Source organism: Scatophagus argus, chromosome 17, assembly GCF_020382885.2.
Source record: "Scatophagus argus isolate fScaArg1 chromosome 17, fScaArg1.pri, whole genome shotgun sequence".
Taxonomy (NCBI): Eukaryota; Metazoa; Chordata; class Actinopteri; family Scatophagidae; genus Scatophagus; species Scatophagus argus.
The window spans coordinates 3,525,395-3,539,183 of record NC_058509.1 but is presented as its reverse complement, the minus strand read 5'-3'; the positions used below and the strand labels follow the sequence as shown (position 1 = coordinate 3,539,183).

Sequence of the window (13,789 nt, the reverse complement as noted above, 5' to 3'; positions counted from 1 at the left end):
CTGCGCCTTCCCAGTACCCCAATGACTGTCCCCCATCTCCACTCGAGGACTCTATTCCTCCGAGTCCTGTCCCCAAACCCCCCAGCTTCCCGGATCCAGAGGAGGAAGATGCTATCCTTTCCCCTGACAGCTTTGTTTACATGGCAGCACCGGAGCGACCTCATCCTGGCCCTTCAGATGTTTGCTCAGCCTGTGAGGACATTCAGGAGTTGGACTTGGACTCATACTCTGAAGGAACCCAGTCTGGGATGGATGGGGTAGAGTTTGTCCTAGGCTCTATGACAGGGGACAGTGACTGGGAATCAGATGGCTCTGTTCTGGACTTTCCTCCACTCATGTCCACAGACCAGGCCTGGGACCAACTTGAGCCAGGTCTGCTACAGAGCCTATTTACACAGACAGAGACAGGTCATCCACTGGTCTGTAGGCCACAGGAAGACGGACCCTTGACAGGGGCCACAGCTGGTTTCACAGACCCCCTCTTTGAATCAGGCAGGAGCTCTAAAGCAGAGAATGAATCAACTATAATACCATGTCCTGACACTGACATAGAGGCAGAGGTATGCTCTTATTTAAATGTGATTATTAATACAGTCTAATGCAGAACTTCATTTGATGTATTTATTTTCATGTAGTTGCTATAACTAGAGTGCAGTGTCCATAAATATATTGCCAAGCAAAAAGAATGAATTCCGCTGAACCCCAGAGACCCTGGTTTATTTGTCTATTTAGCCTAATAAGAGAAGATGGGTAGATGATGAGTAAAAGATGAGTGAGAATCTGTTTTTAGCAGTGAGTGCGTTTGTTGTGGAGATGAGGACACACAGAGGCATAACATAAAAAACCAGAACTGGGTCAGGTAGCTGAGCTTTGAGTATAGCCGATGTAGACATAGCATGGAAAATGTATGTGGGGGTTGAAGTTATGTAGATTCCATAATTAGCTGGTTGTGTTTGAGTAGTAGGGCTTTAAGTGATTGCAATATGATGCTCGGGGGGAGGGGGGTCTACTTATGGGAAACTACCCTCAGGGTCAGTCAGTGTGTGCGTATGGTGTGTGTTTGGGTGGGGGTCAGTGCTAATCTACTGTGCATGCACATATTTGAGATTGATCGCATGTTTGTGTGAAGGTAAAAGAACAGTGTGTGCCTGCTGCCTGCTTACAATGCTGATCTCAAGTGCACAGTTTACACCGTTTATCCCAGAGGCACATTATTGTTGTGTTTACACTGTCTGTACATAGAGTACAGAATGCTGTGTTTCCATTCAAAGCCACTGGCGTATTCCAGCTGTTTTATGTACATGAAGTGATGCAGGCCAAACTTTTCCTTCTTGTCTAAATAATTTGCGAGGAAGCCGAGGGTGTGAGGAGGCAGAGTGCTTGTAAATGGAGCGAGATTTGTGGATGACTTTCACAGTTTGGTTTGATTTGGTTTCTGTGAATGTAATCACTGTCACAGTATACACACAGTGTTACTGCTGTGTACACATACGGATGTGAAATGGAAATTCTATAGATGCTGCAAGATTAGCTTGTCATTGAACTGACATGTCGATGAAACTGTGTGTCTGACACAGTCTCTCTGCATTCAGTCTTCACCACGTTTAGTTTGTGTCGTGTCTCTCTTCTCCCGTCTACCTCTGTGTTTGTGTTTGACTGTGTAGGCTGCATTTAAAGGTGTGTGCGTACATGTAGAATGTATCTCAGTGTGACAGCGTGTTTGACAGGCTGTCATGCTTTCTAGGAGCTCTGCTATGACTCAGTGTCTGGCCCAGATTTTCCTGATCTGGACCCTGTTTCTGTTGCACAAAGACTCTAATTTAGCTCATTTCATTTCTCGTTAACATGCTAGCTGGCAGGTTACTTTTGTGCTCTTGCAAAATACATTTTCTGTCAGTGGATCACTCAGTTAAATTTATTTCTAAACTATTTTGTAAGAAAGAGTAGAATTAGTAGAGGTTTCATATCAAGCCGACACACTTTATTTCTCGTCTGTGCACGTTGTTAACTAGCAGCGTGTGATGTCGGTGGCCACTGATGCACCAGATGCCATTTGCTCTACCCTGTGTGGCTTTTATCAGAACATTTGTCTATATGTGTGTTCGTATGTGTGTGTCAGTTTGGTTGTGTAACCCATTAATGTGTTTTTATGTATTATCAGTCCACATCTGTTTGTTGCCTGTGCAGTCACAGCCGCTCTGGCTTCAGTTTAATGTAATCAGATGTCGGGTCCGCTCAGTCTCACATCTAACTCAGAGAATTATGGCTATACAGAGTGTCGTAGTGCAGATGATCTGTAACAGCATCAGGCTTTGCCAGGGGAGGAAAGTATTCGGTAGTGAGAAAGAGGAACATTTTGAAGGAAAACAGAAACATGGGCATACAGTGGCAGTTACAGTGCCAGCTACAAGTTATATTTCTGTTCCCCAGAATAGTCTGAAGTCTTTTAATACTCAGAAGAGTAAACTTTGAACAGCTTAAAGGCTACGAAGTTGTTTCCTTTTGACTCTAGACGATACTTGGCTCCAATTAAAAGTTTGGTCCCTAAAGGATGGAGCTAGCATTTAATCCAGCACACTTTCTCTAAAAGCATTATGTAATTCACTGTAGTGATTCTCAAGCTTGGTGTGCATTTAAGTTATACTGTGATTCCACAGAAACACTGAGTCCTTTGTTTATTTTTTTCTAATGAATAATGGATTGCTATTTGGACATTTAACACTCCAGTTTTTGTTCACATTTCTGAAAGGTGACACACTTGTGTTATGAAATGGTCTCTCTTCAGCCGTGCTCCCTCTCCTAAACCTCCCTCCCCTGTTCTCCAGTGCACTATTTTTTATTCCACGTCTATCTTTTTTCTGTTCTGTATTCGTCTGTCTACACTAAAACAAACACCAACCGCATTCATATTAAGTTGCTGTTGGAAATCCACTGAAAAGGGATCGTGTGAAGACGTGGGGAGGACAGATAGACACACTGGGTTTAAAAAGACAAAGAGGCAGACACAAAAAGAGTTATGACAGGCGACGGGGAGGTTTGGTGGAGGAAGCTATTGTTTGCTAGGGGGTGCACCTTTTAGCTAAACATGGGGCTTTGGTACAAGGATAAGAGAGCTACACTGGCAGGCAGACAGAAGCAGAAGGTCTTTGGATTAATATGGGGCTAATTTTAAGGCACACTGTATGTCCATGTGCCCCACAAACAGACAGACAGACAGATGGACTAGCTTTGCATGCTGTTTGTCGAATCGGGACGAGGGAACGGACAGTACAGACCGACTGACAGCTTATGCACAGATTTAGAGGCAGGCAGACCTGAAATTGCATGTTCCATTCATAACTCATTTGCATTTGTTGTTTGTTACAAGCTTTAAAGTGTTTTCAGATATCTCTTTTCTGAAATTATCCTAATTTAAGTGCCTGGAATTTTCAGCACACATTGCATACAAACGCTGGAGGACCTAGTTTTGCCATTCAGTGACAGGTTTCTTAAGATGCGTGTGCACGTGGATGAGGACAGAAGAGGATTTGTATGCAGTCCAAACAGATTTGGACTTCATAGCTGTTCTTCATAGCTATTCCATAACCTATGTTTTACTGCAATTGGACTCCTTTTGCTAGTTTTATGTCTTATTTTTGGTTTAGAAATCAGTTTTGAAATCAACTCTGAGGCAGGAAAAAAATATCTGCTGTGGGTTTCTGAAATCTGCACATACGCCGCATTTGTTCCAAATCATTTTCAAAGCAGACTGGATTGGTAGGAACAAACATACTCAAAAAAGATGAGGCATTGAAAGACAGATGTTGAAGCAGAGAGAGAGAGAGAAACAAACAGACAAGGAGAGAACCAGGTGGCTTCAGGTCCGCAGCTCATGCATTTGTGCTTTGATTGATGTGATAATTCTGGTACTGAACAACCGCCTCCGGGATAAACCTGCAAAAGACGGAAAGAGAAGGAGGGGGACGTGCTCAGGAACATGAAAGCAAACGCTGGAACACATTGATCTCTCAGTGTAACTGAATGGAGATGCACTTACGATGTAAAAAGTAGATCAAATGTTTGAGGAGTTTTTCAGTGATTTTACTTATGTTTTTCTCAGTGTCTGCTTGTGTATCGCCTCCCCTCCCTCACAGTGATATCAGCAATACGGCAAAGCTCTTAAAATGGAGGAGTCGCAGTGGTTAGATACGAACGTGTTCAAAAAGAGGATTCCGTACATCACTCTGTGTCACAGGGAGATGATTAGCAGCACAGTGATATTATGAATGAAGGAAACGTGTTCAGAGATCTGTTAAAAATAGAAATCCATAGAATAAGATTTACTGGTGAGACAATAGTGAAGTTAGAGACAACTTGCTTTGACTGCAGCCCACATTAGCATGCGATTTGTATCTGTTGGTTGATGTTCAAATAACGACACCGTTTTCAAATTGAATTTATTAACCCATTAACCCCTTCATGGATTGGTCAATCCTCGGCTTAAAGCTAAGCTTCTCTGGCAAAATTGTTTTCCCCCTTCGAGTTTGGTTTGGAAATAGATTTCTGTCCTTTTCTTCCCCCTCCTACCCTTCTTCATTCCATTAAAAGAGAAACGAGGGAGTGCGGAAGGATGAGGCTGAAAGCCAGGAAGAAAGTGAGAGACGAGGGCAGAGGTAGAAGCAGAGGGAGGGGGTGAGGGAAGAGCTGTGGGGTAAAGGAAAAGCAACACTTCACCCGTGGATACTGAGGCTGTTCACACTAACTCCCGCTCAGTTTTAGTAGAGGATCACCTTTCCTGTCTTTCTTTCAGTCCAACTGCAGCTCCAGAGGAAACGTGTTTTTCACATGACCACTAGCTCTTTTCATGAAGTTAGCAGATCTCGTAGTGGTGGAAATGAGAAAAAGAAGATTAAAGGAGTGTTCAGAGAACAGCTTAAAAGCCTCGATAACAAGTAGGAAAGCCCTATAGCTCGGCGACATCCTGTCTGCAATTTCCGCAGCATATTCTCTCCTATTTTGCTGTATTTTTGCAGCAGCGGCAGTAGCAGTTAATGGAAGGCTGCTGTGTTTGTGTGTGCTGTCATTAGTTTAGTAATTGTCTGTGTTTATGTTTGGTGCTACATGTTCCTCATCTGTCCAGATTAAGGAACTTCTTGTCCTCGTGATGTTATGGACACGCACCATCAACACAACTATTTCTCTCCTCAGCTTTGTAATCTTGACAGCTGACAGCTCAGTGGACACACTCAGTGTACCCACACATGTTCATGTACAGAAGACACACGCTCACAGTCACTGTTGGAGGTTTTTACTTTTGTTTGACTCCCGAGGTTTGGGCCCAGTGAAAATATTAATTAGATTATTCGGTTTTTAAGTTTGATTGGCCTTAGTCTTCAGAAGCATCGCAGTCATGTGCTTTCACATTCCTTCACAGCATCTGACCTGATTTGCTCCCAGTTAGAAGACTGTCATGGTTTGTTAAATGAACACAAAATATTCTGCCATAGTCACAAAGATTTGGTTATTCAGCACAAGGGAGATTTGTGTATCTTTTGTGATGCTCCTCTCACTAATTTTAAGTGGGGGTGGTTCAGTTGGACAAAGGTGACGTTGAATTTAGCAACGTTTGAAAGAGAATCTGATCAGACTACACCCACACTGTCCTGCTGATGCAAATTTTATTTGACTGTTAAACCACAAAAACTGACACATAAGGATGCTCTTGATAAAATGATTAAAAAATGTTTGGGATTTTAAAGTTAGATGTTGCCCTCTTGTCCAGCTTGTTTGTGAAGGGTTGGATGTTTTCTCACTCCGTCCCTGCCCTAAGCACATATTATTATCTGCAATCCTCTTTGATTTTCTTCACTCACCTCACTTATGTTTTTGAAGGCTGTTCTGAAAATGTTTTTTTGAAACTGTCAAGGTGTCGAGCTTGTTGGACTAAAAACCAAGATTTACCACAGTTTAGCTGACAGCTGCGTTTCTATCCTCTGATTCAGGCACAAATCACCTAAAAGTAGACTAAAATCTGTACTCCTGAAAATGGCTGCAGTTTGATAAACAAATATATATATATATATATATATATATATATATATATATATATATTTGTGAATTCTTTCAACTTCCATATAATTTCAGCAGCCTCTCAAACTGATGTCTGTGTCACAAGACATACCAATGCAAACAGTATTTAGGCAGAATCAGCCTCTCACGTCTGTTCGCTTTCATCCCAGCGTTTTTATCGCCTGTCCACACTGAATTACTGAAGGGAAAAAGCTGGTGCGTCCCAGATGGAAAGACAGGAGTGGGACGAAGCTGTGGTGGTGGGGGGGCAACAGGGAAGGGAGACGAGGTATAGAGATGAGCGGTCATGAGGAGGAGGAGGAGGAGGAGGAAGGATGACAAGTATGGTGGTGATAGTTCAGTCAGCCCAGTTCAGAGCAAGTGCGTGTGTTGCTGTGTGCTGGCTGAGGTAGGGAAGAATGACAAGTATGTGGGACATTTTCCAGAGCTCTGGTTTAGTGCAGTCAACCACTCTGAGCTGGTGAGAAAGAGAAAGAACAGCGAGGGCGGCGGAAAGAGAGACAGAAAGAGAACGAGAGGGAGAAATGAGAAAAAAGAGTCCCAGAAGAAGAGGAGGAGGGAGAAGTAAGCACACACAAAACCTATAACACGTTTATATTCATCCCACTGTATGTTGATGAATGGGTGTACTTTCCCTGTTTTTTCCTTTTCTGTTCCCCTCTATCTCTGAGACACACACACACACACACACACACACACACACACACACACACCAGGATAAAGCTTTGGGTGGAGTGGGTCACGGCTACAGTCATTGTTGTTCTGGCCGACAGACTTCCTGTTTCAAGCAGCTATGACGCCCATCACCACAACACAGCTGTATCCAGAGTGGACAGGAATGAACACACACACACACACACACACACACACACACACACACACACACTCACAAACTGCTCATTCATGTGTAATCATGCACAGAGATTCATACCTTTAATTCATACCTTTAGAGCTCTTAATAATTTCTTTTCACACACATAATTACACACGTAGATTCATACGTGTGCACATTACACACTTGCACAAACACATACGCACATTATTAACTTAATACACACACAAAGCTTTGGCACGGGGAACCTGTAGTCTGATGCCATATTTAAACCAGATGAGCAGAAACCTGTAAACCCTTTGATTATGACCCACTGCACAGGCTCAGAAACACGTTCCAGCTCAACCGCTTCCAGCCAATACACAAGACCAACTCAGTGTTATGTCTGCAGGTCTGTAAACATACACGTCGACACGTCATAAATCCAAATAAATGGCTTTGGAAGCTTTACACAGAGGATAACATGTTCTGAATATTTATGAATGAAAGGCACAAATTAAAAACCTTAATTTGGGCTTTATTTGTTATTTGGCTTTATCTTTATCATCTGAAAGCATCCAAGACTCGTCTCAGTGGAAACTCAGGCATGAATATTCTGAGGTATTTATACCTTTATACCTTTTTACTCAGCTGTGATCATACAGCTGTTTTGCTTTACGTTTGCTTTTACTTGCTGAACTGTGTGGACGCTCTGCTCCAGGTTGCCTGTCAGACTCACTGCCGGTCTGTAAGCTGACTGTTTATTCGAGGTCACAGGACTGATTTGATGGAAGAGGAAAGAAGATTGTATCACACAAATGTCCTTTTTATTTTTATGGTGAAAACTGGGGAACAACCAGTACTTATTCAGATATTTTCATTTCACTTGTATTTGGTGTGGTAGTGTGTGGTGGTTTGTTATTATTTGACTATTGAACACCAACTGTTGTTGTAGCTTCGTCCAGGCCATAGTGGTATTTCACTGAAACCCAAACCCACATTTTCCCTCTCCCTCACTTTAACTGCACCCCCCTCAGTATTGTCACACCAGCTATTTTCCCCAAGGCATGGATTTACCAGAATCTATTTGTGTGTGTGTGTGTGTGTGTGTGTCTGTGTGTGTGTTCTGGACATGCACATCTGGTTATTTGTGTGTGTCTCTCTGTCTCTTTGTGTGGCCATTGGGGTTTGGCTGCCACTGTGTTATAAACCACCAGGCTTAATTCTCCCTCTGTGGGCCTATTCTGAATGTCAGGACTTCTCTAACGTTTTCACGACTGCCACGGACCCCCATGTGATGTGATTTTGTCCCAGAGACATGGGCGGTGGTTTACATTGGTCCCGCTGGTCAGGGAGTTGGTGGAATACCACAACACTGTGAGAGTTGTTTTGTGGATTTTGGCAAATTGTTGGATGCATCAGTATGACTTACAGGAATTTAGCAGCATGTATTTTCTCTCGCATTCATTGCATGAGCTGTCCAGTAGTTTTTTTTCCTCCACAGTAAGACTAACTTTAGGGAGAACCAGACTGTTTACCCCTTAAGAAAAAACAACATCAACAAACCAGACAGGAACATTTTATAGGTCAAGGATGTGCTCAAAATTATGAAATCAAAAAATGTAGGTTCTGAAAAGTCGTGCAGTTTTGCAATGGGACACGATGGGGCCTTTGAATTCAATTTAAATTGTTTTAGGGCAGCAGCTAATTCTTACTTTCATAACCAAATAATTTCTTAACTAAGCATTACATTGTTTATGCTATCATAATTAAAAGCCCGGGGTAATGTCAGTAAACTGTCTAATTGGCCAACTACCATTTAAAACATAAATATAAAAATTTGTCTGTATCTGTAATCTGTATTTGTGAAGCTATGGGCTGTGGACGTGTAGCATTTTTGTATGATTTAGGACTGTAGATTAATTTTCTGCATCTTTAAGTGGAAATACAATTAAATCTAATGCTGTTAACTGCTGGGGAGCTTGCTGTTGGATGTATGTTGGATACAGCAGTGGCTCAGATTTACTACGACAGAGTACATCAGCTGTACTGGCTGATGCTCAGTCTTTTTCGGCCCGGGAAGTCAAGTCTGGTTGTCTTTAGTGTCGGGTGGCTGCGTCTATTGTCATCACAAGACGGCTCCAGCCCTGCACTGTGACGTGTGTGTGTGTGTGTGTGTGTGTGTGTGTGTGTGTGTGAGTGTGTGAGTAATGTGGCCAGACAGGCGAAGTTGTTCATGTACTTGCTCTAAATGCGTGTGTTAGTGGAGCCCTGTGTGTCTGCTTGTGTGTGAATATGGATGTGTGATTAAGGTTGTGTGCACCCATGCAAGTGTGTTAGTGTACTCTGCAATGTGTGTTGTCAACTCAGCCTTTTCCAGCCAGCCCCTTACTCGTCTAACCCTCTAATCCCGATAATCCCCTTCTCCCCCTCCTCTTTTCCCCTCATCCCTCCACCCTCATTTCTTCCTGCTCCCCTCCTCTCTTATCTCTGCACATTCCTCTGTCTCTGCTAATATCCAGTCGCTTCAGTATATACATAATATAACAAAATTCTCTTAAATTGAATGCACAGCCTGTTTTTGACCACTGATGTCTTCTGTTTTCAGATAAGCTGTTTAGTCCTTCTTTTCTCTCTTATATTTTCCTGCCTTTTTCCCTTTCTGTCATTAGTTTATGAGTAAATCAGTCAATATGAACCTTTATCTCACTTCCTCTTCTAGGCTGTGGAGAGAGAGCAGGTGGACAGCATTCAACCGAAGCTACAACATGTCAACGCAGTGGGTCAGGGTCTGATCCAGAGTGCCGCCAAACACACCGACACCCAAGCACTGGAGCACGACCTGGAGACCACCAACCTCCGATGGAACTCACTGAACAAGCGGGTACGACTCGGCATCTGCTGATAAGAGTTACCGCAAAGTGTTCTTGTGTGAACCCCTGACGAAGTGTACTGTGTCGTCTCTCCTGTCCTCAGGTGGCAGAGCGGATCGCCCAGCTGCAGGAGGCCCTGTTGCATTGTGGGAAGTTCCAGGATGCTCTGGAGCCTCTGCTAAGTTGGCTGAGTGACACAGAGGAGCTGGTAGCCAATCAGAGGCCTCCGTCTGCAGAGTACCGTGTGGTCAAGGCCCAGATTCAAGAACAAAAGGTACCAAAAGAATGAACGCGGCACAAAATAAAATCCTGTTTCAAATTAAAATTAAATTAAACTAAATTTGCAATCAAATTTAATTAAAATTAAAATCTTCATATTTTAACAGAAGTGAGGGATGGGACGTTTGAGGTAGCAGAGGTGTCTTTCTTAGGTCGTAGAGTACATTTTGAGGACTCAGATTGTCCATTTTTGTGAGTTGAAACTGTGATCATCAAGCTTGAGTGCCTGAGCTCTTAGCTACTGTCCCACATATCCTCTTCTTCTCTCTCTGAAGTATCCTGCCAGCTTCTGTCTGTAGATTAAATTGATTTCTTTATTATGTCATTTATTTTCCATTGGGAAAAACAGTTTAACGAAAAGGCTGAAATGAGACATTACTGACATTCACATGTCCTCAGTGTCCTTGAGTCACAAACAATAGATACAGTATTTGAACGACAAACACGTGTACAAAGACACACACACACACACACACACACACACAGAGTCAACGATCCGTCTGCCTGGCATCCAAACGGCCCCAGTTGACCGTCTGCCAGTCAGACTGGCATAAACAGGCGGACACACATGCATGGTGTATTTGTATTGTTTCAGAGACACACACACACACACACTTTTCCCTGTTTATCCAACATGCACTTCCTGTGTTTGTGCACATTAGAGTGCTGCAGTCACGGCCAGCGATCAATCACACGTTTACATCCGTGACGGGGAGTCGTGTCACCGTTTGGCTAAGAGAGAGTAAAGTGTGGAGAAGTGCATTCCAGTCTCTGAACTGAGCTGAGTGAGGCGCTGCCATCTCAGCAGGAATCACGTTCGTGTTGGTCGTTTGTTGATCAGTTGGATCTTTAATCATTTCTATGTAAAATCACTTGCTCAAAGATAACAGCTAACCTGACCCTGCAGTCTTAAAGAACCAGTTTGTATCAGGCTTTCTTCAAAGAAAGACAAGGTTGGTAATGTTTCTAAAAAGTAAGTCTAGTTTTTGGTGACACTGGAAACAAGTCTTCTATTTAAGGAAAAGGATTTTAAATTCTCCCGCACAGTTCACTTATTTCATGCCTCAAAAGCGTGTAACAAGTGTAAACACCCCTTCATTTTGCAAACAAAAGTTTGGATTGCTTATGGAACGTGTTGATAAAAACAAACTACTTCTAACAAATTTCATCAGGCAGCGTACACTTAGTCACCAGTTTATTAAATGTGCCACACTAAACAAATTCTGTGTAATCTATCGGTCCTGCTATAAATCCTACCTTCAGGAAAGTGATAATGTTCAGTTTTTGTTTTTGCAGGTTGATTTAAAAAAATTCAATATGTTTTATTCTACAATGAACCAAAAGAAGTAAGCACTGAAGATTTGCAGGAGTGCATTTCTGGCGTGTCTGCTGTAAGGAGGGCCCACATAAAAATGGTTCGTCCCAATAGCTGTCGGCGTTTCTCTTCCTCCAGCTGCTCCAGAGGTTGTTAGATGACCGTCGGCCCACGGTGGAGATGATCCGTGCTGAGGGAGAGAGGATTGCAGCCACAGCAGACACTCTGGACCGAGAGAAGATTCAGACCCAGCTCCAGAGCCTGGCAGAGAGATGGACTGGCCTGCTCGACAAAGCCGATGCCAGGTAAGCCTCATCTACAGCCCAGGTGTGGGAGTCTGGGTGAGGAGGAGGAGGATCTGGCTCTGATGTGTTGACTTTCTCAAAGAGTGAGAAAGGAAAAGGGGAATTTCCCTGTAGCAGTAAATGTCATAGTGTCATATTGCTCTCTTGTGGTCATCCTGGCACTAGTGGAAGCTCCTGACAAACTTTTGGTGATTGTTGACACTTTAAAATAATCAACTCTGTACTTTTATCCTTTGCGAACAAAACACTGATAATGTCAAAGAAAGCAAAAATGTCCCGGATTTGTCTTGCTGTAACGCTGCGGTTTTGGGATGTAATTGGTGGTGTTCCTCAACAGCATATCATATTATGTCTTGTGGTTATTTTCTGTTTTCTCGGTTCATCTCTGTGTAGCTCTGCTGAGCACCACTGTACTTAAAGAAAATAATGGTCCCATTACTTTTGGTTTCTGTGGTCTACAAGTAATTTCAACAACTGTTCTGTTCACTGGGGAAAGTGATGAGTCTTTTCAGGGGGGTCTAGTGCAGGGGTTTGATATCTCAGACTTCATTATGATATATGTTTTGTACACAACACATTCATGCCTGCTTGCTGCGAGGCATGATATGAAAACATCTGTCGTGTCTCCACACACACAGCTTCTTTTTGACTAAACATTGAAATGCTTCAGCATCACTCACACAAAGAGAAAGACGTGTGTGCTTTCTCACCACTTTGCAGAACTTCCCTCTCTGTCATGCAAGCACACAGCAATAAGGAATTTTGTCTATTTATGAAGTTCTTTAATATGCAGTCAAGGAAAATACAAAATGAATGATCTTTTAATAAACAGACGACAGCTGTATGACACGCAATCAAGTCTGAGTTGCGCAAAAAGAACATGAAAGCAATAAAGTGCCAATAAGCGCTCTCCTCCTCCCCATCTCACCCCTCCTCCCGCCCTTCAGGCAGAGGCAGTTGGAGGAGCTGCAGGTTTTGGCTCTTCAGTTCCATGAGGCCCTGGAGCCGCTGGGAGAATGGCTGAGTGCCACCGAGAGACGCCTGAGCTCCGCCGAGCCCATGGGAACCCAGACAGCCAAGATCAGCCAGCAGATCATCAAACACAAGGTACTCTTTGGCCCCATTGTTGCAGAGACCCTCCCCTTGTGGAAAGGCCACAAAGTGTGTCAGTGAGCAGGAGAATCTTTTCCTGCCCTGTTTTTGCTTCAGATGATGTCAATAACAAAAGGCCCCCCTACTCTTCCTCCTAAGAAAAGGTAGTACGAGGGGTAGGATGTGGGTTAAATTTATAGGAAGGTGCCCTTAATTTCATGTTTGGCAAGGTCTAAACGTGAAACATTGTTCTTTCAGAAGATTTACTGTTGTTGCAGATAACAAATACTTACTGACTTACATCACTACAAAGCTGACAGTACAGAAGATAAGAACTAAAGTTAATGTCAGCGTAACTCACTGGAAAGATGCTGGAAGAGGAAGCACAAGCAGTCATTACAACCCAAACACACCCCTCTACAAGTGCATTTCTTTGCTCATGCTGTGTTGAGTTTTTAGTTTTCATTTTAGTTATGTCAAGTTCTTTTTAAGTAATTTTACTCATTAACTTTTTCATTCATGTTTATGATTTCCTGTCGCTCTATGATTTGTCATTTGCATGATCATATTTTGAGTTTATATCCATCTGTTTTTCTGTTGTTTTCTGTTCTCACTTCCCTTCACTTTCCCCTCTCACACACACACACACACACACACACACACACACCTCCCAGGCGCTCCAAGATGAGGTGTCCTCACGCGAAGTCGAGGTTGGTCACCTCGAGTCCCTCAGCCAATTGCTGACCCCACTCAGCTGCACAGTAGACCGTGACTGGTTAAGCGAGCGGGTGGGGGCGGTGAGGTCAGGTCACTCTGAACTTGCTGATTGGTGCACGAGGCGGGCGGGCCTGCTGGAGCAGGCGCTGGCCAACGCTCAGCTGTTTGGGGAGGATGAGGTAGAGGTGCTGAACTGGCTGGCAGAGGTGGCTCAGAGGCTGGCTCAGGTCTCCGTCCAGAGCTACCAGCCTCAGCTGCTGGCCGAGCAGCACAAGCACACTCTGGTACGACTTCACTAAACACCAACTGAGTAATTTTTTATATGTAT

At 43.4% G+C, this 13,789-nt stretch overlaps 1 protein-coding gene across 23 annotated transcripts in view; it reads left to right on the top strand.

The window, feature by feature from the left end:
• macf1a (microtubule actin crosslinking factor 1a) overlaps positions 1-13,789 on the top strand; it is a 196,732-nt gene that overhangs the window by 157,570 nt on the left and 25,373 nt on the right. For all 23 annotated transcript variants that reach the window (XM_046418693.1, XM_046418692.1, XM_046418690.1 and 20 more), the window contains 5 exons: positions 9,603-9,764; positions 9,857-10,027; positions 11,486-11,652; positions 12,600-12,759; positions 13,419-13,745. In XM_046418693.1, the coding sequence (XP_046274649.1) occupies positions 9,603-9,764; positions 9,857-10,027; positions 11,486-11,652; positions 12,600-12,759; positions 13,419-13,745 (987 nt within the window). The remainder of the gene's footprint in view (positions 1-9,602; positions 9,765-9,856; positions 10,028-11,485; positions 11,653-12,599; positions 12,760-13,418; positions 13,746-13,789) is intronic.